The sequence below is a fragment of the Sardina pilchardus genome, chromosome 2, assembly GCF_963854185.1.
Source record: "Sardina pilchardus chromosome 2, fSarPil1.1, whole genome shotgun sequence".
NCBI classification, from domain to species: domain Eukaryota; kingdom Metazoa; phylum Chordata; class Actinopteri; order Clupeiformes; family Clupeidae; genus Sardina; species Sardina pilchardus.
Genome location: NC_084995.1, coordinates 2,746,731 through 2,768,155, shown reverse-complemented (window position 1 = coordinate 2,768,155; position 21,425 = coordinate 2,746,731). Strand labels below are relative to the sequence as shown.

Genomic DNA, 21,425 nt, shown 5'->3' with positions numbered 1-21,425 from the left:
CCACCCCACCCATGTCTCCCAGAGCACACACAGCAGTCTCCACACTGGCCTTCGCACAAACACGGCCCCTGAAACAAACTGACATGGACCATCTACAGTCACACACACACACACACACACACACACACATGATGCTGGTGAGTGAGTGTGTACTGTATCTGGAGCACGGCTGTGATAACTTACCTGAGGTAGAGTTTTAGAGCACTAGTGATGGTCTTCACATCCCAGTCTTCGCATAGCGAGAGGTCCAATTCATTACTCTTCTCATCTACGGCAGAGGAACACATGGAAACCAGTCACACTACCAACACAAATCATGGCCACACACTCACACAGTCATGATCAAATCTTACAGATTCAATGAAAGGACAGCGAATGAAGAACAAGCTGAAGAATGAAGGCTAAGTGAGGGGAGTGGAGCACAAGGGGATTATCAGTCCTACTGTGTCCTGTGGTGTAAGGTGGACGAGAGATGTACACATTCTAATTTCTAATGTGTAAGGTGGACGAGAGATATACATATCCTAATGTGTAGGATGGATAAGTGTCCTCATTACATTTCCAAACAGCAACAGCCCAAGACCAGAGCTCAAAATGCAGAACTATACTAAGACAGCATCAGCAAACACTAACTGCACTGCTACCTGGCCATTAGTATCAAGTTCCAACCAGAGAAGAGAGGGTGACCAAAAACAATTGGATTTCCCATCATAGTTATGCTGATGACACCCAACTTTACTTAGCTCTATAGCCTAATGACTATGGTCTCCTTGAATCTCTTTGTCAGTGTATTGACAAGATAAACAACTAAATGTATCAAAATGTTCTTCACCTGAACAAATAAAAAACTGGTGTAATTATATTTGGTAAAAAAGAAGAAAGACTTAAGGTTGCCACTCTCCTTGATATTAAAGGGCTAAAAGCAAAGAATATTGGTGTCATAACAGAAATTAGAATTTAAAAAGCCACATTAAAGCAATAACTAAAGCATCTTTTCACCACTTCAAAAACATTACCAAACGTAGTCAATGTCAAAGAACATGATCTAGAAAAACTTTTTCATGCATTAATTAATGAATCATCTGATTGTTAACTTTCTGGGTGTTAATACTTCACGACGGGGACTATCAAGCCCTGTGGTCGGGCATTCTGACCCCGAAAGAAAACGCAGTTAGGCACTACATCAATAATCTCCATAAAGTGCTGCTGTTCACTGGGTGCTTGATTAGTATCACACCATTTTGAATCTGGGAAAGTCTTTCAACCAAAATGTTAATCGTTCCTTATCCATGGGTTAGGTGTACAGTATGTGTGTCACGTCATCCTGGGTGTGATTTTGTACTTCCTTGTGATTGTCTGTTGAAGGAAATCTTTGCAACATGTCCGAGTATGGTTTGTGCGAAGATCATCATTGCCCAGTTCACAGAGCACTCCTCGGGGAGAGTACTATTGTTCCTTGTAGTACTATTGCTGTCCTTAGTTGGGCAAAGGGGGATTGTGAAGTAGTTATCCGGTCATTCTAACAGAATAGACAGATCCGGCATAGTCAGAGTGTAACTGCTCGTTCTTTACGACTCGAGAGTTACAGTTCTACCGGGTTTTCCTGAAACTCTACGTGTTAACTATCTGGTTGTTAATACTCCACAAGGGGGACTCTTGAGCCCTGAGTTTATTGGCCATTTCAGCCCTGAAAGGCAATATGGGTGCGCGCACAGTTTGGGACTATTTCAAGAATATCCAGATTGCGGTTGTTCACTGGGTGCTTGACTAGTATAATCATTCTATGTTGTTTTAATTATTATCACTTTTTAAGCACTTTTACACTATTGTCATTGTATGCTTTATTTACTATTACCTTGTGTGTTTATGTTTTCTTTCTTCACCTTTTAAACTATTTTTGACTCTTGCCCTTCTACGCTTTTACTAGCTATTCCTGTTTGCTTGTCTTTATGCAAAGCGCATTGAGTGAGTGACCAGCGACCATACAGATGAAGACAGATGAAAAACAAAGGGCACCTTTGGAGACCTTAAGTGAAATGGCGTGGGGTAGGAGGGAGAGGGGAAGCGTACAGGCCCGGACAGTCGGGCAGGATGGCAATCGGATTTCCGGCCCCCTGGTGACAGAGCCAAGTTTCCCCTCAAGGACGGGACAGGAGAGCTAGTGCCACTCTCACCTACTGAGCACAGACGCCCGTCTGAATGCCAATGACTGCAGTGGGCACACTGGTATAGAATACAGACTTCCTAGGTGCTCTAGTCCTCACAGAACTTCCAAAGAACTTCTCTCTACTCTGAGGTGAAATATTTACTAACAAATACATACAATACATACTAACAAATATTTGGATACACATTTTCTTTGCGCAAAGAGACAGAGATGTAACATCCATTGGCCGTGAGAAGTTCATAGTCCCCCATAGTTCTGAATGTGTGCGGATTAAAAATCATCATGGTCACCACCATCTCCCATAACTCGGTCAAAGAGCCGGAGTATGTTTTCACTAGTAGGCATGTACAGTGTCCTTACCAATCATCAGGCATAGCAGCTTCTGGACTTTAGAGCTCACGCCCACCACTCTATACAGGCCCTGGTCATTGATACCTGAGAATAGAGACAAACACATACTCTTCTGGAAAGAAACAACAAAACACATCACGTTGTTTTAACAGATAAAACTAAAAACATATCATATCCAATTAACAAAAAAGTACATTAAAACTTTACTCGAACACTCTAACATACTTTACATCCTAACAACCTTTTCATAAACATATGTTTGTGTGCCTAGTGTGTGAGGCCATCATTTTCAGTAATTGCCATACACCTCAAGATGTTAGGTTGGTTATGACAGAGGCTATTATGGCTCTCTGAAGTTCAGAAGCCAGTAAAGCTTGCGTCATGAGAAACTTCCAACTTATTGCCATAAGATGTTTATGACAGCGTTATGTCATTTTCATGTCAGAGCTTAAGAAATAACCCCCAAAAATGAAGAATACAAGGTAAAGCCAGCCTGATATCGTTTTGGATTAATGTGCTATAAGTGATGGAAGGGAAATGTCATGACAGATCAACTCTGCCCCCTTGTGCTACTAAAGAGTATAGCAGCTCCCACATCAGATGATGCCCTCTTCAGCTGGAATACCAATGCAACATACTAGAGACTAATTTCTCACAGGGTTATTGAGAAGACCAGTCTCCACACATGCAGTGCTGCTTGCTGCGGTGTGGTCAGCGGAGTGAGAGGAAGGCCGTGTGTGGAGCGAGTGTAGATAACCAGAGGCCTCACCTCTCTTCTCAATGGCGTTGATGGAGTTCTTCAGAAAGGACACACCGATGTCATCGAGCTGGGCATCAACTGTGAACACAGACAAACATTTGCGTTCATCTTGCTATACCAAGAAACATAAACCATATGATCATAGACTACAGATAACAGACCAGTATAACTAAGAAAGACAGGTGTCCAAGACACGTCAACAGTCAGACATTTCATTTCACAGACATATTTATTCACATGATGAGGTAAATATTCCATCCCCATAATTACAGCAAATTCACAAGCATATATTTATTCTGTGCCAGGACTGTGCTGGACTTGAAAGTGCAAATTAGTAACTGCTTTTTTCATAAAGTGTGATTTAGAAATTATGATCAAGAACGGTCACACACCCACCAATGTTAATATCTACAGTTTAGAAGTGATGCCTTTTTTAATTAAAGTGGTTCTACGACGCTTCTTGTTCAGCTTGCTTTTCTCAGTGTGCTCAAGCTGTCTGTAAATGTGAATCAAACCAATTGGCTTGGCCCAAGCCATCATTGCAGCCATTCAACATGTTGCTCCGGAAGGAAGTGGCTGAATTCGAATTCGGGCCCTATCGGGCACACGGTGCAAGGTGGCCCAAAGAGCAATGCCAGGCCTATTCTTATCTCACAACCAATAGAACAATGATTTCTAGTCAAGCGCTCCACTTTTATCAAACCTGGCGCCCAGGGGTGTGGTAATTAGTGGCATAAGGTGTGGCCTGGAGTAGGGATGTCTGGAGTAGGGATGTCTGGAGTAGGGACAGCATGACTGATGGTTGACTGTATCAATGTTAACTGATCAAAGTTGTCGCTAGTCGGTGAAAAAAAAAATCTTTGAATTAGGCTAAGGGGACTAGACAGTGGACTAAACAGTGGACTAAACGCTGCTATATCCATCTCATTCCAAGATCTTTTTGTGTGAAGTGAACAAATTGTCCCTCACACTCAATGTTTCATAACTTGCCTGTTTGTACTTAATAAACCAATAAAAACATTTGGCGCGAGGTCACAGCATTTGGGTTCGCGTACTCACAAGGTTAGACCTGCCTTTTGCATTCTGAAGGTAGGGAAGGGAAGACTGATCTAATCATAGGTTTTATCGTTTTGCAGTCTATTAGGCAACATTCCGCATAAGATAAGCTTAGATTTGGAAATGCATTACAACAACAACAAAGTGGCGTGTGAGTGTGTACCAAAAGTTGCTATCATACACCCTCTAAAAATCATTACGTCACTGACCAAGAAAAATCTGGTCTATAGCGAAAGGCGCATATAAAGCACATCTGAAGATGCACTGATACGAGATGACAGCAGCAACTCTCAGTGAGTGTTGAGTGCGAGTGTTGCTTTTCTCCAAAAATGACTGCAAAAGTGTGGCATATAATTAGGCTACTTTCAATTACAAGCTTACAACTGACAAAACATTCTACTATGACAATGTAGATGTTTGAGGTAGCCTATAGGGTGTAGATCCTATAACCCCTGATGGAGAAGGAAAACAGTCATTTGCATACTGAAACCCAAGTAGCCTAACTGTAACTGTATCTATCCACACACAACATAACCTGTTGGTGTAAAATGGTACAGATCCTTTAAGAGGGCCCCATGCACAGAGAGAGAAAGCAAGAGGGGGTACAGTATGCATATTTAGAACTGAGATACATATGGAGAAAGTAGATGCGCTGTTGAGACTGGAGCGGGTCATATTGAAACTATTGCAAAAAATGTATCCACAGACAAAACTAAAGTCGTCGTTCATTTGCTAACCACTTTCACATAGAGGGATAAGGGAGTTAGCCCCGAGGTTACGGATAAGTTTGCAAAATTGCAGGTCCCCTAAACAAAAACGATTTCTCTAGGAATACTGAAGGTAGGGGTGAGCTAAATATAATGTGTCTTTTTTATAAGCATAAAGCCAAAAAAACGCAATGTTCTGTGCAATCCACGACTGCACCTTTAAAAGACATGAATCACTTCAGCTTTGGGAGCAAAACATGAACCCATCTGGGTCTATCAGCCTGTTGTCCTCCAGGGGGCGCTACTACAACACTACACACAGAGCCATATACACAGACAGATACACAGACAGATAGATATGTACAGTATACGGCTGTGACTAGAGACAGCTGGGGGACTAGGCTGCCCTGACTCACAGCTGTGGAGTTCTGCACTATCATGGCTAAATCACAGATGTGATCAAACATTTGATACTTACTTCCTCTTTCTTTGGAGTATGTTCTGCCCAAATAATGAATCTAAAAAGGAAAAAACAAATAGGAAAGCATGAGTTTTCTGTTCAGAAAAGTCTGAATATATGGTCTATATATTCAGACTTTTCTGAACAGAAAACTCATGCTTTCCTATTTTCTGTGTTTACCACCCAGATTTGAGAAGATGCAACTCAACAGTTACTTCAACCACGTTAACGTTTCCCATACATTAAAAATGGAGCAGAAAATAAGTCAGAAAACACCGTGATAGATGATGGGAAGAGTGCATGGGGTTTTTCTGTGGCTTTATGTGTTGTCAGTAAAAGTACATCTGAAACCTGAGGTGAGTGTCACTGTGTAGGATGCCTCTGATTGGCTGACTGACTCACAGGCTCTTTTCCACCCATAGCGTGCATCCAGAATTTATGGTCATCTTCTGAGAGGGCCTGCACTGTGACCACTATCCCAGGCCTGAGAATGCACACAAACACAAAGAGACAGTCACAGATTGAAGGCCTGAGAATGCACGCAAACACAGAGAGACAGTCCCAGATTGAAGGCAAAAGATGGTAAGACAAAAGGGCGATCCTGTGGCATTAACAGTAAGGTCTCCCTGTGCAACTGGCTGTGTTCAGAAGAGAAATGAAGGCCACGCTTGGCTATTTTTAAAGGCAGCCTGAAGCCGCGCTGCTGCTGCTGGTTCCCCAGCACGACTGGCAGCTCCGAGGGGCAGACGCGCGACACGACACGCCGCGCACGCCCATCTATTACGCTGCTGCCCAGTCATGCAGGGCCCAGGCCCCTCAGCAATGTGAACAGGGGTGAGCAGACGCTACACACCGCACACACACACACACACACACACACACACACACACACACACACACACACACACACACACACACACACACACACACACACACACACACACACACACACACACACACACACACACACACACACACAACAGCATGTGGACTCAGAGCTCAACACAACAACACTAATCTGCAGTCACATCTATTAGATTAGAGTGTCTTCAATATCCCAATACATCATAGTTTTATTTACACATATAGTTTGAGCATTTAGCAGATGCTTTGGTCCAAAGGGACTTACAAAACAAATCACAATATTACAATGGATTACAATAACTATATTTTCATAATAAAGCCTCCTGCAACACACGTTCAGGCTGTAGCGGAGGACACTGCTCAAACAGCACACCCTACACTACAGTGTTGATCCAGAAGAAATGACCAGCACAGGATCATGGCTGAGGTCATGATGTTTACTATGACAGACTATCATTTTCACTAACTCCCTATTACACATGCAAGTCACACTCTGAATACATACATGTGACTCTGCAGTCAAGCACAATAATGGTTGCAACTGTTGTAATGATTGCCATGTTTGCGGACTTGTGACATTAACCTGCATCCAGGTATTGTCTACAAATGTCTCTGTTAGAGAATGTCAGTACTGAGGAGGATGAACCCTACATGATTGAACATGCATGGATAAGGGACCTGCCACGTACCGGTCTGTAACTTCTAGGTCTAAGCAGAAGCGGCGGTCCACTGTATCTGTCGTTTTGCGAAGGCAGGTTTTGAGCATCACTGATTCCGTTTCACCCTATGGAGTAAACATAACATGAGTAAACATAACAAACAAGACCAACTACCACAAAGCTGACAGAAAAAAAGAATAAAAACAAAACAAAACATGCTGAAATATACTCTTCTCACCGTCTTGCCCCCTGACTTGTGGTCAAAGGTGACCATGTGTAGAATCTTCTGCTCTTTGACAAACGTGCAATAGCGCTTCACCCAGCTGGAGCCAAATGGTGGAGGACCTGGTGCAGAGAAGGCACAGTGTCACTACAACAGACTCAAAGTGTGTGCTGCAAAAGAGTGCCATCCTGTTGGGGGCGCTGTGGCGCCCGCACCATAAGCGGGTGCAAATGCCCAAGGGGACCCGAGCTAGAGTCCAACCCGGGTCATTTCCCCATTCCACCCCATCTCCCATCTCTCTCCCACTTGCTTCCTGTCAGTTTCTTCACTGTCCTATCTGAATGAAGGCAAAAAGCCCAAAGCATATACTTTTAAAAATGCCATATTGTGACATACAAAGTCTGTCTATGATCGGTGAAAACTTAATTGTCAATTGGACAATGTCATCTTTGTCGGTTTTGACTTGCATGGGCTAAACAGATGAAGTTTTCTTTTTTCTTCTTCCTTAAGAACAGTGCCTAATGATAAACAGTACAGCAAGTTTTTCACAAATACTGTCAATTTGCTTTAACCTGCAGATGAACATGTACTGTATGTGTACAAAGCTTCAAAATAGAGGTCAATGTCAATTTGATGTCTAATGCACCAGTATGCTGACTGTGCTTGTGAGTAAGGTGTGAATGGTGTGTGTGTGTGTGTGTGTGTGTGTGTGTGTGTGTGTGTGTGTGTGTGTGTGTGTGTGTGTGTGTGTGCGTACGTTTCTCTTGCACGTAGAGGTAGCCCTCACTGCTGATGGGGCTGGTCTGCCTGTGCTCCTGAGGAGTCTCCTTCGTCCTCTTCATCAGCTCATACACCTCGGAGCGCGTGGCCTCAAAACGACTCCTCGTCTGCCCAAGCACACAAACACATACACACACACACACACACACACGCCCCCACACACACACACACACAGGAAAGGGAGTGATGCCACCGGGTCTTTAAAACGCATGGGTTGAACACAATGGAAGGTCAGATGGAAAGCCAAGCCTTGAGTTTGTGCTTGGAAAAGTTTCCATGAGATTGTTGGAGGGTCAGAGGGACACGCAGGGCTGTCTGAGGATCCAGCAGAAAACAAAAGCAGCGACTGCTGCCACAGGAGGATCCTGATCCTACAACCTGACCAAGCCAATCCCTGAGATTTAATATTACCAACAAAGGCATACAGGCACTTTAACTAATGCATGATGGGGAGTGTCCGATCACAAACAGCTGAGAGCACTTTAGAAACCGCTCCCCTTTAGCGCTGTCGTTGTGCGTCAGATATCCCACCTAAAGACGGCCCTCATAAAGGCATGACTCACATTCTGTATATTGATCTGTAGGGCTCTTTTGTAATGGTCAAAGTCCTTAGCCAGCTCATAACCCTGGTGATAGAATGTGAAGACGGTCTGAAAAAAAGCCAGCATCTAGACAGAGAGAGAGACCAATAGAGAAGTGGGGGAGGGGTGGGGGGCGTAGAGAAAAACAAAGGGGACAAGAGAACCACAGTAGTTAGACCACACTATGCAATAACTTATTTCCTGATCAGCAAGATACATATTACATGTACTATGATGTAAGAAATAGATCATTAATGGCATTTCATTACAATTGCTCATCTCTGTATTCATTGTATTGACTGAACAACTGGTGGAGCGGTGAACTCCGGCTGTGTAACCCATGATGGTGGAGCTGAGCAGCCTGATGCAACAGCAAGTGCTTATTGATTCAGGACTGGAAAGCTGCCCTCCACTGCTGGCTGCCAATAGGCCATGACATGATTATTTGGCACAGTAATCCTTACCGGCTCCACACACTCAAACTTCTTCCGCTCCTGGATCTCCTGCAGCTTGCACACATACTCCAGGGACAGTTCCTGGAAGTGCTGCCTGTTGGTCTCTACCTGGACGTCAGCCTGAAGGGAGAGAGCAGACAGTCTCAGGAACAGGCGACAAGACCGGGAGCACAGGTCATCCTCTACAACAGCCCCACGTTTGGTCTGCCAGCAGCACCTTTCATTGTTATTCTAACAGTCCTCTCAGACTGGAGCCATCGTACCCTCACAACTCTTTGGCAATCTCATAACTTCGCTCAGAGTGAATCTGGAGACTTTTCAGTGTACACAGAAAGACTGAGTTTATCGCACTCACCTGCCACTTCACTTGTATTTGAAATATCAGAATAGTTCCTGAACAAAAACTGAATGCTACTGATGGATTTGCCCTGTTGGCATGTTAACACAGGAAATAAACTGGCTAATGGATTGGGTGTCTGGGCTCTTCAGCATGCAGGTGACAACTTCAAAGAGTGTTTATAGCGTGCCCTCAAAAGGGAAATGCCGTCACTCTCTACCAGATCTTCTTAATATCAAGACAGCTCTTTCTACTTGACGCATCTTAGATGTGGCAGCATTTGGGCAACCAGACGAGGCCCTAGAGGATCATAACACACTAAGCAGAAGTCTCCGAGCTGTGTGATCTGAAGACCACATTTAAACCAGACCAAACCACCTGATAAGATCGCAGTCCTCACCCCAAAACATGTCATTATGTTTTGCAGTAAAAATATGTCAACAGCTTTAAGGGTTTCCTGTGCTTTGTGTATACACCACACAGGCCAACATGGGTTGGCCTTACAAGGTCATGTTCTAACATGGAGGACTTATAGGAGCCCTGGGAGCACAATTGCAATAGGGCTGGCAGATGGTTTACATTGCCTCAGATGTCTGAGTTAGGTCTACAGTAGGCTTTGGCTAGGGCTAGCTGCAGCACAGCCCTGGAAGCTGGCCAAGTCCTTTCCGTTGCTATCAGAACGTTTTTGTTTCAACATTCCCTGCTGGGCGACAAGAGTATAATATGTGGACGTCTTGTGTTAGTTCCAAAAACATAGTCTTGCATGACCTTGGTGAGGAGGAAGTCTGGCTAATATTTCAGGAGGCCTGATAATTAGAGGGCTGTAAGATGGTTTAAAAGAGTCCATTAGCTCCACATTATTTAATCAATGCAGTCCATTACACTGGTTGGATGCAATCTCTCAAAATGACCCGTCAGTGTTTATATTTGATATTTCAATCAATACATACAGTATCAGACCACTCTTTGCTTTAAAGGATGCAAACCAACCAAAGGTTGCCAGACACTTTCCATTGATTCAAGTGTTGCAACAGAATGAGGGGAGGAACTACCTCTTGTAAATGAGGTTCCTTTTTCTTTGCAGACATGTTCAAAAGCTTCTCCAGAGAGCTATAGTACTTTTCTGTCTCTTTCTCATACTTCTTTCTTTCAGCCTGAGAGAGAGAGAATGAGAGAGAGGAAGAGAGGAAGAGAGGAAGAGAGAAAGAGAGAGAGAGAGAGAGATTGAAGGCAAATATTAAAATGTGACTATGCTCTGCATTAAGGGCTCTATGCCTCTCAGACTCTAAAGTGGAAAATTAACCCGAGACACTTTTTTTCTGGCATGATCAATATGACATATTATTATGCAATTTTGTAATTTTGTAATCAAATACTGTAGATCAAATACATCAGACCAAATACCACATTATTGTTGCTTTTATGTGATGCAAACTGAAATCTATTGAAAACAACTATAAAGAGTAATAGCAGTAATAGCAGTAGTAATAACAGCTACAGAACTACAGAACATGTAGGTCCTTGGGTCCTTTTCTTTTCATACACAAACAATATTTTCTTCTAAATAATTATGGTGTATCATAATTATGGTGTATGGTGTTCATGAGGATTCATCAGGACACATTTCTCCCAGTGACATCCAACCATAAGGTATATTCAAATGGAGGCAGAGGAGCACCTTTGCTGCACCAAGATGGTCTTTCCGAAACTTCTCCAGTGGCTTCATTAGCGTCTCTGTGATGTTTTGCATCTGTGAGAACAGAAGTCGACAATTAGCTGAGAGGCCAAAGCACAATGAATTGTATTAGGGGAAAGCAGTCCCTGCCTGGCTAGTGACTGCTTACAGTGGAAACTCTGGAGAGTGTCCAGATGCTGAAGCTTGACACAAATGCCAAAACACATTGTGCAACTAAATGAATGGCTCAGCAGGCACAATATGCGGCCACAGCATTGAAACACCATAGTTTGCATTTAAGTATCGTTAAACACACAACAGGCTAATCTACCTGAGGATACAGTGGATTTCAAATGTCAAACATACCCTGAAAACGACTGAAGAAGTATCACTATAAAGGAGTCTGTGTGATTATATCAGAATATCATTACAATAATACTGATTATGCACAACAACGTGTGCACATGTCTTTGTGTTAGGGGTACTATACCTTTAAGAAAGACTATATTCTATTATTTGAATCCACTACATTCTTAAAAATGATTTAACTGTCTGGAAACACAGATTATTCTTCTACTGAAATCCTGACATGAGATTAAGTGAGTAGTGCTATCCGTGTCACAGTCCTGTTCTGTTCTGAGATGCAGGCTACTTAAAGGGAAGAAAAAAAAAACTTGTCTTTGTTTGAACACATTCCAAACCCACATTCTACATTTTACATCATTCTGGTCATTTGTGCCATTTATTATCCAATCACCCACACATACTTCAATGACCCATCATTTCCTAGACAGGGAGAGATGTATGGTGGCCCCTAACATCCAGGAGGCTCAAATTAGTATGATGCATGACACAGCAGGCAGGGCTCCAAGTCTGTCACAGATGAACTAAAGCCAATTTGATTACTAGGCTAAATCATGCGCAAGATCCTCCACACAAACACGGACGGCTCAGTGCAATGCTCAGGTGAGTCCACACACTCAAAGAAGGACATTCTCTGTGAATTCCTTAAAGTCACACCCTGTCCAAGGAACTCCTACAAAACAAAGACAAGCAGCCCTGATTTAAAGTCAGCATACTGTATGTCATGTTCCACTAGATGGTGAAAACGCTGCTAGTTACTCAACCCACTGTGCCTGGCCTTGCGCTGTGTCACTAACTGTTGACTGCTCCTATTGTGCAACTGCCAAAGTGCTGAAGCCTGTTCAAGGTGTGTGTTGTTGTAGTTCAAATTAGAAGCCTGGGGTCCACCTCCACTACCATACATTTGCAGGAGGAGTCACGTCAACATGTTGTTTCAGGAGCATGGAAGGGAGGGGTGAGATTTGATCACATTTGTATCTCTCAGTCCCAATGTTAAGACAAGCTAGGCCAGAAGGCATGATCACTAACGAGCTCCAAGCAGACCCCAAACCTATTATGGTTCAACGTAGATGGAGAGTACTGTACCTATTCCCCAGTGTTATAAATTAACTCAATAAAACAAAGGGACGATGAACTTAAGCAATGTATAAGACTTGAGAACATGTCATTTATGAGCAACCACAAGCAACAGCAAGACCTCCCCCACCATGCCATCTATTTCCTGTTAGCACACAGACAGCAATTTCACTGAGCACTACACGTCACTGAGGTGTCTACACATGTTTTTTGGAATGACTGTTTTGCAGAGACTGCAATGTTCACTGTGGTGGCATGTCGGCTATGACTGCTTAGGTTATTGAGCTGATTTTTTTAGACTTCTGCATCTTAACACCGATGTTTGTGCATATGTGTGTGTGTGTGTGTGTGTGTGTGTGTGTGTATGTATGTTTATGTTTGTGTGTGTGTGTGCACAAGAGACCCATAGACTGCCTCCACCTCTGCTGCAGCAGTTTGAGTGTTAGTGCATGGCTCCTTCTTAGGGCATGCAGAGGTGCACTAAGCACTGCACTGAGTGTCTGCAGGTCGGGCTGGCGGCTGTCTCACCATCAGCTCTCTCTGGTCCTCCAGGTTCCTCAAGAAGGCGGAAAACTCCTGCAAAGACTCATCTATTCTCACACACACACACACACACACACACACACACACACACACACACACACACACACACACACACACACACACACACACACACACACACACACACACACACACACACACACACACACACACACACACACACACACACACACACACACACACACACACACACACACACACACACACACACACACACACACACACATAAAATATACAAAGGCAAACATCATGTGGTAGAAAAATAACCCCAAAGAGTAAGGTTTGTTGAATTTCACTCACCGATGCATTTTTCATCATCTGTCTTTGCATCACCGATGTACTCAAAGCGAAACTCTCCAAGAGACTGGGCAAACTTGCGCTGCGCTAGGCTCAACTCTGCAAGGCAACAAAAGTACACACACACAAGTCAGATGTCAAGAATGCTGCCAATGCCACATTGCATAAAAAACGTCACCAAACCATGACATGTCCAAGATGTCCAAAATAGTCCTAGAAGGTGTGAAATACTGTAGCAGAAGAGAGCTCCTACCTCCTAGACTACATGCGGTGGCTAATTTGGAGATCCTTAGGTCTTTTTAGTCTTGAAATGGCACATCTACCAGACAATAGCACTGGGGTAGAGAGCATCCAATGGGATATTATACTCAAAAATACTGGAAAAAGTGTATTTCTGTCTACATGTTCAAGAAGCACTTCCTTTTCAAATCCAAAACAATCTGTCTGTCAAAGTATTATGCAGGAGTGCCATATTTGGATTAGGTATGTGGATAAAACTATGGAAGATAATCAGTTCCGTGTGCCTACCGGATTTGAATTACCATCTATACTTTATTCCAGACGGCCGGTTGAAATCTGATGAGGTCAGTGTTCATAACAAGATGATCTAATCACCGTCTATGTCATTTTGCCTTAAAGTAATTAGCGACCCATAACAAGATAGACATAACCACATTGCTTTCAGATCACAGTAACAACAGGGAAAAGCGTGGGATGGCTTCTTGCTCGTTGTACTCGGTTGGGAAAGGAAAAACAACACAAGGATCCTGCTGATTACAGTGTGAAAATGTTTACAAAAGGCTGAAACCGGTAGGAGATAGGTCAAATAGGCTCTATAGAACGCTTCCACACCCAAATACACACACACACACACACACACACACACACACACACACACACACACACACACACACACACACACACACACACACACACACACACACACACACACACATCCTGTAAGAACAGAGAATGAGCAATGTCACATCCTGCTAGCGGTGGAAGTTTATAAGATTCATGAGGAATGGCTGGGAAGTACCATTGGCTCAGACAGGTGGCAAAAGCAAGGCCTCCAGGAAGGCCCACAGCTGCCATAAAAAGGGTCAACTAGGCTCTCAAGTGCTGCTACATTTGAGAAATAATCCTCTTGTTAAAGCTGACACTAGGGCACCACTGAGTTTATACAATACATTAGTCTACATGACAATAATCAAAACATCTAGTGGCTTAATCATCTACTAAAAGCAGGCCAGGGACGCCCTCAAAAGAGCATGACAGCAGGAGGCAGGGGTGGGGTCTCCTGCAGATTAGATATACATCAAGCAGAATGGGAATTCACAAGCTGAGGGGAATAACCATCAAACGCTTTCACTTCCACTTCCATCAGCAGCCCCACTGTACAGTCAGTGACTCACTGAATGGGACAAGAGAGAAGGCCAAAAGGGAGCATGAGCACGCTTTGTGGTGGTGCAGTGCAGAAACAGCAGCTTAAGAGCAGTGGAGATGACACTGGCCAACGCTCACACACTCAGTCACTGCGCTCCAAACACGAGGACGTCTGCCATGACAGAATGGGTCCCACAGGCACACGTTGCTGGAATATCTCTCCTACATTAATATCCAAGGGTTAGAGGTCAGCTGGAAAATGTGAGCTCACGCTCCCTCCACCGGGAAAAAAAACATTTCCATTTTAAGGTCAAGAGGAGGCCACTCTCCGTATCAGAGCTGTAATCAGCGCTCAGCACAAACGTTCATTTTCTGCACAGCCACACCTGAAGCTGATTACTCACAGCCTGAGTTACACAGTGTGTTCACTTTGCTATGTACTGAAATGGCTCAAATCAATTGCACTAAAAACAGCTACACAATCACTACAGCAGTATGAGCCTAACGTCAAACAAATGACAAATGACACAGACTGCACGTAAGAGAGAGGTCTAGGAGAGGCCAGCGGAGCTCTTGGTGTGGGACCAACTTAGCCCTGAGATGAGGCTCACTCTGGGAGTCCCTGAGGAGGGCTCTCTGGAGCAGCCGGGGAGCTGGGGTATTTTAAGAGCCAGCGCTGGGGCTCCAGTGTGGAGCTCTGCTGAGGGGGGAAATCTGAGATGCGGAAATATTTCCTCTTTTGATCCTACACAGTCGGATCAGGTTCTGCTTCAACATGGAATTGTTTTAGCATTCATCCTGTGTAACGCATGCTTTGTAAAGGCTATCTATGACATGGTTTGGTCTCAAAATAAGACTGCTGTCTGCATGCCCCAGTGTGGAACTAAATCTGCAAAATCATGATGAGCGTTTTAATGTTGAGGTGTGTGAAAAAGCTGTGGCGTGCGTGGCCTATATTTCATATCTGCAGATATGGCTCAAGCCATTAAGCAGCTTAGCTGCTGTGTGCTGTCCGGCTGGCCCGGGAGCTGGGCAGGGCCTGTGTGGATTACTCCCCACCCAAAGCCCTGTCATGTGAACCCTCCACTACACTACACCCAGCCTGGGAGCAGCAGAGCACTGACCTCAGGCTGAGCCACAGTGCTGCACTCTCTCTGAGGCTTTCTCAAAAGGGCCCTGCTTGCCCCTCACCCCATACACATGTGGTCAACACCACGCAACCTCTTCTGTTACCTCTTCTCTTGCTAGAAGCTGCTTTGGAGAAAGGTGTCTGCTAAATAAATAATGTTGATGTAAATAAATCAAGGGAAGGCTATTTGTGCATCTTAGTATACAAAGTCAAACTAGTACCCCATAACTACCCCCCAGGTAGCCCAACACATAACATCCTAAAACATATGCAAAACTTCCATAACATCATTGGATCAGCCCCTACAGTTGAAAGTAGCTAAACTAGAAAGGCAAGTCTCAGCCCTCTGAGTCTACTTGCAGTCTGTATTCAGTACATGGGTCCTGATCAAACAGCTGCAGAAAACAGAAGTGCAAGAATATGAACACACTCCTCATTCAAGGTTAAACGTGTGCGTTGTGCACAGATCAGCCATTGTTTACTCGACTCTGCCCTCCAAGTAAGCGAGTGGCTCTTGAAATAGAAGCAGCTGCAGGAAAGCTGTTTTGCGGCTGGCTTTTCAGGGTGTGAGGTAATCAGCAGAGCTGGAGCCTCAGCTGGGGAGACAGGCGCATGCTGCAACACGCAGAGAGAGAGAAAGAGAGCACGAGAGAGAGAGAGAGAGAGAGAGAGAGAGAGAGAAAGAGAGAGAGAGAGAGGCCTGACACACTTTTGAACAACAGCGATGCTCACTCACACAGACATGCTGAGCAAGTAGGGAAGCAGTGAAGCACTGCACACTATTCCCCCACTCCATTATTTTATTCATGAAACTGCTTATGTCCTAGATTTGGCCTGTGGAATTTTTAAAAAAAAACTGTTCCTACTCTAAATTCAGTGGTAAAAGGGGTGTAATTAATTTGACATGCAAATGTAGTGGGCTTGCCTAAGCGGTTTGGGAACAGGCCAGGTCTGCATGATTGAGAGAGTCAAGGTGGTCATTATGGCCATCATGGCCTATCCTGCAAACGCAATGCATTTCACTGTCACTGGTTAAACACAGTGGCCAAGGCAATCATCAAGTTATCTCAACTAGGCTTTAAGACTTGTCTAGAAGAAGCTACCATTCAGCTGGGAGTCTGTCATAATAAGGGTCCTTTTATCAGCTGCTCCAGGAGCTGCGCTCAAGTCTGAGTGTGTTTTTGTGCGGTGTCTTGCGGTGAGCCAGGACAGGCTAAGCAGCACAAAAGCCTCAGTGTCTCTGGAGCGCACGGGCGGCTTCACTGAGCAATGCCGTGTCCTGTTACCTTCTGAGGCCTCGGCCAGACACACCTCTCCTCTCCTGTCCTCTCTGCTCTGCTCTATAATCTGCACTCATTATAGGCATAGACACAGTACTGTATAGTGGGCTGCGCCAGAGGAGACTGTCAGCAGTGACGGCTGTGTGTTTACCCCCCTGCCCTGCCCTGCCCGACACATTGCACACACTGCAGTTATCTCGGACGCTCTATCTGGCCAGGTCTGTGAACAAAGGCCTGGCGCCACAGCTTTGGTAGAGAGACAGCACTGGACAGTCCAGGCTATTCTGTGCTAACAGCCATGTGCGTTTGTTTTTCCAGTGGGTGGTGCTTGCATCCCAGTAAGGTTGTGTGGTGGACCAACAGATGGAATGTCTGAATGTGAAGTGTGTGTTTGTGTGCACCCAAACACACAGAGTCCAAGCGAGTTGTGCTCGGAGTGGAAACTCCAGGCCCATTGAGTCCGGGCACTCCCCGTGGCTCTATCTCAGGAAAACATGTTTTCACAACATTTCACTCACACCTCAACATCCCATCCGGTTCCATTCTAAACACAACACTCTGACAAAAGACTGTCCACCACCGTTTTACTGTCCAGGGACCCCCCCCCGCTCCGCTCCGCTCCTATGCCAGGCGCTAAGCTGCTCCGGTCAGCACTGACAGAGAGTCGTTGAGTCGGGGCTAATGCGATGAGTGTGTCACACAGACTGCTGGATTCTCCAAGTGGAGATTCCGCACACACCGGTTCAAAGGACATATATGTAAACCAGCAAGCATTCTTTGGGAGCAGATAAGGCGCTCTTCAAGTATGCAGCTCCAGGCCATGAAAACGGCGCTCCAGAGGCCGGGGTGGAGGGGGCAGAGCGCTCCACTGCTGGGTCTACTCCTTCATCCGCTCTTTAAGCGTAAAGTGTAAAGTATTACTTTCATACTGTGCAAGAAAAAGGCTGATAACCGGACTGTACTTCAACAACGTTAAAGTAACATCCCAGTAACTCTTACAAAACAAACAAGAACATCAAACAATATCATCACATAAATTCCGTCAGACAACTTCATCCCATTACTGATCCCTTTGGAGATGAGATACAGCACAAACTAAACTTGGGTCGGTATTGTGTGATGAGATCATGGAGTTGAGCGTTGTTCAGGTCGTACTGCAGAATGTGAGAGTCTGTTTGCAAGGCTGATGTCATAGCAGAGACTGATTGGGTCCATCTGTGGGGTTCTGTTAAACAAACCAACATGATCGTGTACGACCAACAAAAGGCTGCTCTCAACACTCAATGAGAAGTATCACATACTGTAGGTTATACATTTAACTTTAGACATTGGTGAGGCAGTTTTTTACGCCAAATGATTAGCACACGTTTATGTTTGAAAAAATCACAATGACACATTTCCTGGTTTCCAGAGACATTCAAATACTCAAGATAAGACGAAATATAAGGAAAGCCCCTCTGTAGTTAGGCTTGTGGACTGCAACACATAGAGCAACAGAAAATGGGTACGATGTCACTCTGTCTGGTTCTACTTTACAGTCATTGGGAAGCCTTCATCTCTCCTCTTCCCTGCTGCAACGGAGTTGAGGCAGAACAGATGTGTGTGACTCAGTGACTGCATGAGTCATTTTGAGTCATTTCTATCATGATGTGAGAGGAAAAATGCTTCATCCAAACAACCAACATTGGAGGATGCATTCGTAGATGAACATTCAGCACTCCATGGGTCCTGCATTCCAGTGTGACTGCAATTACAGCTAAAGGCTCCAGTGTGAGAATCATTAATGTGCACAGAATGAAGAAACTTCCTTCTTATTGTGGCATCCTTCTGGTCCTGTGGTTTACAAACAATGGTGGTATAGTTTGTTGATATGACCATATGAGGGAGCACAGTGATGAAGAAAAGGTTTAAGAAAATAGCTGGTGCTTGACAACCAGGCTCCTAATAAAGTACGATCATCCCCCTTTCTCCCATACAGACCTTTTAAAGTCAAGTATTCGCGAAAAGCTGCAAACTGTCAAGATTTGGCTGCAAGAAAGCAGATCACTTCTCTCTCACACACAGAAACTCCTGCTTCCCTACTCTATCACTCTCTCACATCTCTCTCTCCTTTTCTCTCTCTCTCTCTCCCTCTCCCTCTCCCTCTCTCTCCTACAGGCATGACCTGGGATTGATGTGGTGTGGCAGCCAATGTTTCTCCAGCAGGGATATCATGTTCAGGAGGCCCGCAACAGGATACTAGGGTCTGTGACCACGACTAAACTGGACAGGGAGAACAGGATCTCTATCATACAGGCACTCACTACACATCAAAGATGGTCTCTGACACAGCTACGTCACTCTTTGTCCCTTAATGGCAAACTCTTAAGAGGAGATGTGGTGCCACTTGGAGAGGCAGGCCAACGTCACACAGCAAAGCAACACACCAAGTCAGTAAGGGAGCCAATAATGATGGTGGACATAGGCCTGCTAAAGACAAAATATTAGAATGTTAAATGTACATTCTTGCACATCCAAACATGGACTGTTACAGTATAAACCCTATGAGCTATGACCATGAAATGTGAAAAAGCCCCCTGTAGAAGGAAACTGCTTCCTCCCTATTCCTTCTGTCCTCAGCTGTAGAGTCAACAAGGAATCAGAAATGACAACATGACAGCAAATCCTAACAGTCATCCATGATGACACAAGGTAATTTGCAAAGGCTGAACAGATGAAATGAGAGTGAGAGAGAGAGAGAGAGAGAATGGTGAAATAAGAGGGAGGGAGACGGGATAGGAAGTGAGTCGTGACCTTACTGCAGGGCCAGTCGTGACTCACAAAAATATGAACCTCCCAGCAGGGCAGGCTGCTCTTTATAAACACCGGCATCAGACACAGCCCACTGTGTCCTTCACCAAAGTCAGTAAACCCCCTTAGAGGAGATGTTTACGTCACATTGGTCTTCCTTAGTGGAGAGGCAGAAACAGGCGGAGTACAGTTCAGGATTTCACTGAATAGAAGGGAGGAATCACATGCAAACAAAAACCAATGCCTCATCTTAAAACCCTGTCACACAGCTGCCATGTGGGTTGGGGGCAAGAGAGGTAATAATGTGAAGCACCATTCACATGGGATGGGCGTGTTTCATCTTGGTGTCCCTCTCCAAACTCCTTCCTGTTCCACTCTCTGATCTTTTCCAGGCTGGTCAAATCTGGTCTTTCTAAGCCTCTTCCTCTCCGGAGGCCACCCCCTTCTCTTCCTCATGCATCACCATTTGTTAAAGGAGACATGCCTTACTAAATACTTTTCAAGTATTTTACATTCCTTGAGATACTTCTGTACAGTCTACAGGCTTGTTTTTCTCATGACGTTCTAGCAGGCTCTGAGAACATTAGAAAATGTGAACTGATTTTGCAGCAGATATTACATTTTTAATGCACAATTTGGCTTCATTCTGAATCTGATTGGCAACTTATTTTCTTCCTCTTCCAGGTGTATTGCTACAGTAGGTTGCTAATCGGGGGGGCAGCATGTAGAATCAACACACTTTCCTAATTTGTCTGTGCTCTATGACGATTTCCATTTTATGGGCAATTTGAAAATTTGCACATTTCAAAGGCAACACAAAAAAATGGTTTCCTGCGACCCCTTTAACACTGCTCATCACAGCAGACCCTGAGGAGGCCTATGGGCTCTAGACTGGGGGTTATGCCACCGCCTAGCAACGGGGACGCTGGCTGCTCTAGCCGCTCCGTTAGACTTGTTTTTGTTCGGATTTTATCTTTATTATTTTATTCGCCATTATTTTTTCCATTAATCTTGTTTATTTGTTTACTTTAGCTGTTCAGTTACATATAGCCTCTTTTATTTTAATTATTTGTTTTGCGTTCCCATGCTTTTCTGCATCCTGGCGTCTGTGCTCTGCCTCTCCGCTCGACCTGCGCTGTTTTTCGGATCAGCGTTCTCTTGCCGTCTGCGATCGATGGGGCACCTGTGACTGGTGCTGCTGGTGTTGCTGGACTGTGGTTCCAGGGCCGAGGAGCTCCTTTCTGCTGATGGCTGGACTATTTCAACTCAGCGCGGCCTGCTGCGGACTCTGTGGCTGTTTCGGTCGGTTGACTGTCAGCTACCATAGGACATCGATGGCTGGTCATGGTCGGTGGACTGTCGGCTGGTCTGGCACAGGAGAGGGACGCGGCTTCGGGAGAGCACCTGAGCAGAGGATCCTCCTGTGTCGCTCTGGTAGCCTACTACAGCGCCTAAACACATTTCTGG

At 44.7% G+C, this 21,425-nt stretch overlaps 1 protein-coding gene across 2 annotated transcripts in view; it reads right to left on the bottom strand.

The window, feature by feature from the left end:
- arhgap10 (Rho GTPase activating protein 10) overlaps positions 1 to 21,425 on the bottom strand; it is a 51,987-nt gene that overhangs the window by 23,983 nt on the left and 6,579 nt on the right. For both annotated transcript variants that reach the window (XM_062516479.1, XM_062516487.1), the window contains exons 2-15: positions 13,377 to 13,472; positions 13,044 to 13,105; positions 11,079 to 11,150; positions 10,453 to 10,554; positions 9,073 to 9,183; positions 8,591 to 8,695; positions 8,005 to 8,134; positions 7,263 to 7,369; positions 7,055 to 7,149; positions 5,904 to 5,985; positions 5,520 to 5,559; positions 3,288 to 3,356; positions 2,528 to 2,602; positions 184 to 268 (exon numbers count right to left, since the gene is read on the bottom strand). In XM_062516479.1, coding sequence (XP_062372463.1) covers positions 184 to 268; positions 2,528 to 2,602; positions 3,288 to 3,356; positions 5,520 to 5,559; positions 5,904 to 5,985; positions 7,055 to 7,149; positions 7,263 to 7,369; positions 8,005 to 8,134; positions 8,591 to 8,695; positions 9,073 to 9,183; positions 10,453 to 10,554; positions 11,079 to 11,150; positions 13,044 to 13,105; positions 13,377 to 13,472 — 1,231 coding nt within the window. The remainder of the gene's footprint in view (positions 1 to 183; positions 269 to 2,527; positions 2,603 to 3,287; positions 3,357 to 5,519; positions 5,560 to 5,903; positions 5,986 to 7,054; positions 7,150 to 7,262; positions 7,370 to 8,004; positions 8,135 to 8,590; positions 8,696 to 9,072; positions 9,184 to 10,452; positions 10,555 to 11,078; positions 11,151 to 13,043; positions 13,106 to 13,376; positions 13,473 to 21,425) is intronic.